Source organism: Octodon degus, unplaced genomic scaffold (genome assembly GCF_000260255.1).
Source record: "Octodon degus isolate 3935 unplaced genomic scaffold, OctDeg1.0 scaffold00255, whole genome shotgun sequence".
Lineage (NCBI taxonomy): Eukaryota > Metazoa > Chordata > Mammalia > Rodentia > Octodontidae > Octodon > Octodon degus.
In genome coordinates, this window is record NW_004524831.1 from 103,639 (window position 1) to 108,052 (window position 4,414).

The window sequence follows — 4,414 nt, forward strand, 5'->3', positions numbered from 1 at the left end:
CCAGGTCTGCCTCATGGATGAAGACTGCTCATAGGCACAGCTGGGACTTCTACATAAGGCTTCTGAAAAGGAAGCATTTAAACGTCAACATTAGCCAACCATGGAGGCCCAGGAGATTTCTCAGGAAAGAGCTCAACAGCCAGCCTGGACTCCTCCCAGGTGCTCTGCATTTACACTCTTCTGTCAGGGTCTGCACCCCTTGCCTACCTAAATGGTCACCTACTACTCAAAGGAACCACAGGGCTCTCCTGGTGATCACCTGCATGATTTGGACACACATGAAGCATGTGGCAAAAACACATCATTCACCATTTATGCAAACCACACAATGCACAGCCCAAGGACTCAATGCTTTTTAGCACTGTGACTATGGGAAGTGGTGGTGTCCCACTGTGTGTCCAACAGCTGGGACATAGAGGGACTGCAGGACCGGGTGCTGGAAGAGTGACAGGATGTACATTTAAGCTGCAAAGTAGTTCCTGGGAAATCTCTCTACAGTGAAAATAATGATGTCATATTCATGAATACTAATAGCCAGAAATGTCAGTAACATTGCAGCCATTTTGTACAAAGAGAGCAATGTGATGTGTTTGTGAACCATTGTTCATATATTTCTGCAATTGTTTTGAAATTAGATAAAATCTCAGTTGATGAATGCTTGTGTTCCTGATCAATTCGGTTTGCAGGCAGAAGTGTTCTACAAAATTTTGCTTCAATGGATGAACTCCACATTGTACGAAAAAAGAAAACATAACTCATCTTCTCCATGAACAGGAGAAAGCACATGTTTCCCTGAATTGTGGAACAAATTTATTTCATGAACTGACAAACTACTTTGCATTCTCATATATATGTTCCGGTAATGACTTATGTCTGCCTTGTGATAGAAAGATTTCTTTAATCCCTGTATTGTACATAGATGGTGTGTTCGTTATTTTCTTATTGAGAGGACAAAATATATGAAAACCAAAGTGAAAGAGAGAAAGATTCATTTAGCTTGGAGTTGATGGATGTCTCAGTTCACAGTTGGCTGGCTCAATGCAGCATAAAGAGGAACACCACTGGCTCAATGAAACATGGGAGAGGAAAACGCATTGAAGTGGTGGAAGGTAACAAAATCAATGAGAGAGGACGTGGTGACCCTTGCTGTCCAACATATTGTGTGGCATCTAGATGCTTTAGGACTAGGTAGAGCTCACACTTATATTGCTAGCATTGCACAAGCCAATCAAGAACTCCAGACGTGGCTTCCAAAAGTGTATGCCACGTGATGGGAACATCAGACATCAACTATAACAAAGGGTGTCTGTAGTAGACAATCACATAATTATTCAATTCCATTAGGATGCATGGCAGGGGGAGTTGCCTTTATATCCCCCATTACTTCATCAAATTTCTAAGCACACTCAGTCTCCTCATCTCTGTCATATCGTCCTGTCTGCTGTTCCTCCCTCGGAGTTTCTGACACAAGCAGGATGTGGGTCACCACACTGTGCCTTGCACAGTAATACACTGCTGAGTCTTCAGACTTTAAGCCACTCAGCTGCATGTAGGCTGTGTTGGAGGATGTGTCAGCAGTGAAGGTGGTCCTGCCCTGGAACTTCTGAGCATAATTAGTATTGCCATTCTCTGGATTGATGCTTCCGATCCACTCCAGCCCCTGTCCAGGAATCTGTCGCACCCAGTTCATGTAGTAATCTATAAAGGTGTAGCCAGAAGCCTTGCAGGAGACCTTCACTGAGGTACCGGGCCTCCTCAGCTCAGCCCCAGACTGCACCAGCTGGACCTCGCCTTGGGCACCTAAGGAGAGAAAGGCGAATTTGAGTGCAGTGCCCAGCGAGAGCTCTGGTTGCTTCCTCAAGACCACAAGAAGTATATCTTACTTTTTACAGCTGCCATCAAGAAGAGGATTCCCCAGGTCCAGTCCATTGTGAGGATCTACAATGCTCTAGGGGATTTTACAGAAGACAGAGATGGCTGCAGAATGTTCTGGTCCATAGACCATCCATATTTACCTCAGCACTCTCTGATTATTTGCATATTCTTTAGGCTGGAGACTACTTAGTGCAAGATTTGTTCCTATATAAGCAGAGAGTTATGGTTCATGAGAAATTCAGCACTGAGATGCTGGGATTCATGAACTTATCCTGTCTGAGGAAATACATCTGCCACTCCTTAAATTTTGTGCATATAGACTTCCTCTCACTGAGAATCAAGCCACCACAGGAAGACTCTGTTCTCTGAATCCAACATTGAATGGCCCATAAACTATCTAAGCTTCTTCGTGCCAATCAGTGTCCTTGGTGGTATATAGCTATATTGATCTCTGCCTAATTGTATGAAGTATCAATAGAACCCAGTGTTGTCTCCTACGTAGGAACGTTGCCCATTGCACACATGTACTCAGAAAGCACCCTGAATCCCTCCGATTTTATTCTACCCCCTAGGATGGTTTCCCGAGGACCAACCTGGATTGATTATGTCCATTCTATTCTACAGAAAGGGCCTTATTGCTAAGACCAGCCCCATAATGTACAATAAGAGGCTGGCTTTCTGATGCCATCAAGGTTGGGACTTGAATGTGAACCTCATTAACTCACTTACCTAAATCTATCTATCAATCTATCTATCTATCTATATATCTATCTATCTATCTTTCTTTCTTTCTTTTTTTCTTTCTGTCTGTCAGTCTATCTTTCTTTATTTTTCTTGGAGGAACTGAGAATTCAACTCAGGCTCTTGCACTTACCAGGGAAGTGCTTACTCTACTGATCCATCTCCCTGACCCTCAGTTTTCTAAATCTTGTGAAAGAGTTTGTGTTGATTTTATTTGGGTCTCATTCACAACACAACAAAGCAGAGTTTTGGAGTTTCCAAAGAGTTTGTTTTTTCCTCCTATTGATTTGTCTTAATGGTCCATGTACCTGTCACATGATCTGACCCTCCACAACCCTACCACACACTCATTTGTGGTTTCCACACCAAGTCCTGATGGTGAAGATTGTACTCTTTGTGTCTGCCAACATGCTGCACTATTTCAGATTAAGAGTATCCTTTCTGTCTTCCAGCCTCTCACTGTTCAGATATGAGAATTTCTTGAACACCACATTTGAACCTATATTTGAGTGATTGAATTTAAAAAGTCATTCAGTGAAATAGCTCTTAAAGTGTGTATTCACTATGAACTTCCAATTTTGGTTGATTTGTTGAATGGGGAGAACTCAAGCCTCAGAGCAACGTGCTCAAACTTCTACACCTGCTCCCAAATTGCAACAGTGCACAGTGGATCCAGTGCACAAGTAACTTTGCCCTAGCCTCAGACAGGTCCCTCTCTGGGCCATGGGTAATTTTCTGCAGTGACTCCAGCTCAGAGAATTATTCAATAGGATACTAAGGCTCTTTCAGGAAAACCCTGATCTTCTAACCTGTGTCCTAGAGAAGGGGACACTCTTACTGGCCCAGCTATGATGCATAGAGACATGAGCTGAGGGTGAGGAAACAAGATGGAGCTTCCCTGCAGGAGGCCTGATTATTCCTATGTGCGAACCTAGCCAGGGGATCTGTAGGCAACAAGGGCAGCTCAATCCTACTCCCCATTATAGCCCCATGAGAACGCAGCATAAACCATGGGCAGATGTTGTGTACACGTCTCCTCTGGTCTTACGTTGTTAAGACATAGAGGAATTCACACAAAGTCTGATAGGAAACCCTCTTTCCACACCTTCCTTCTCTGCACCTGCTCCCAGGACATTTCTGGGCTCCGTGGATTCTTAGCGCCCTCTGCTGGTGCAAAACCCAGGAAAGAGGTTTCCGTGTGGCCTCCACACAGTCCTCTCACAATTTCTCTGGCCTGGAAATATCCAAACATGTTATCAGTTCTCATCATAATAATTTGTAGATAGAGTGTGTTCTTGGTCTTCTCGGAGGACATGATCAATTGACCCTTTATGGAGGCTGCATAATATGTGCTAATCCCACCGGTTACTCATTAGCAAGACACAGTCTTTTCCTCCTTGAAGCCTGGCAGAAGCAGAACTCACCATCAGTACTGAAGAGAATCTGGAGACTCATTGTCTGCAAAGGAGTGCTCAGGACCGTGCGGGCAGCAGCAGGGCACCCCACGCTAGCTGCTGTGCCTCACACAGAACACCTGCAAACACAGTCATCCTCCTCAAGACATCACATAGTTCCACTGTTTATCCCACTCATGCACAAGTACGTATTCAATATATCATGTTCTCCATAAACTACAGTTAAAAATGAAAACCAAACCCAGTCTAAACTATTTGTTTCTTTTTTAAAATTTATTTATTTATTGTGTGTGTGTGTGTGTGTGTGTGTGTGTGTGTGTGTGTGTGGCCAGCTTTGCCCACCAGGGGGTGGGGCTGGCTGGCATGTGGTGCTGGGGATTGAA

The 4,414-nt window shown here is 44.0% G+C and overlaps 1 gene segment (V, D, J or C); it reads right to left on the bottom strand.

Annotated features, from left to right (window-relative positions):
* Positions 1 to 1,396: 1,396 nt before the first annotated feature.
* On the bottom strand, positions 1,397 to 1,973 carry LOC101590833. The segment is given in 2 exon segments: positions 1,397 to 1,800; positions 1,884 to 1,973. Coding segments are annotated over 2 exon segments (450 nt in total).
* Positions 1,974 to 4,414: the final 2,441 nt, after the last annotated feature.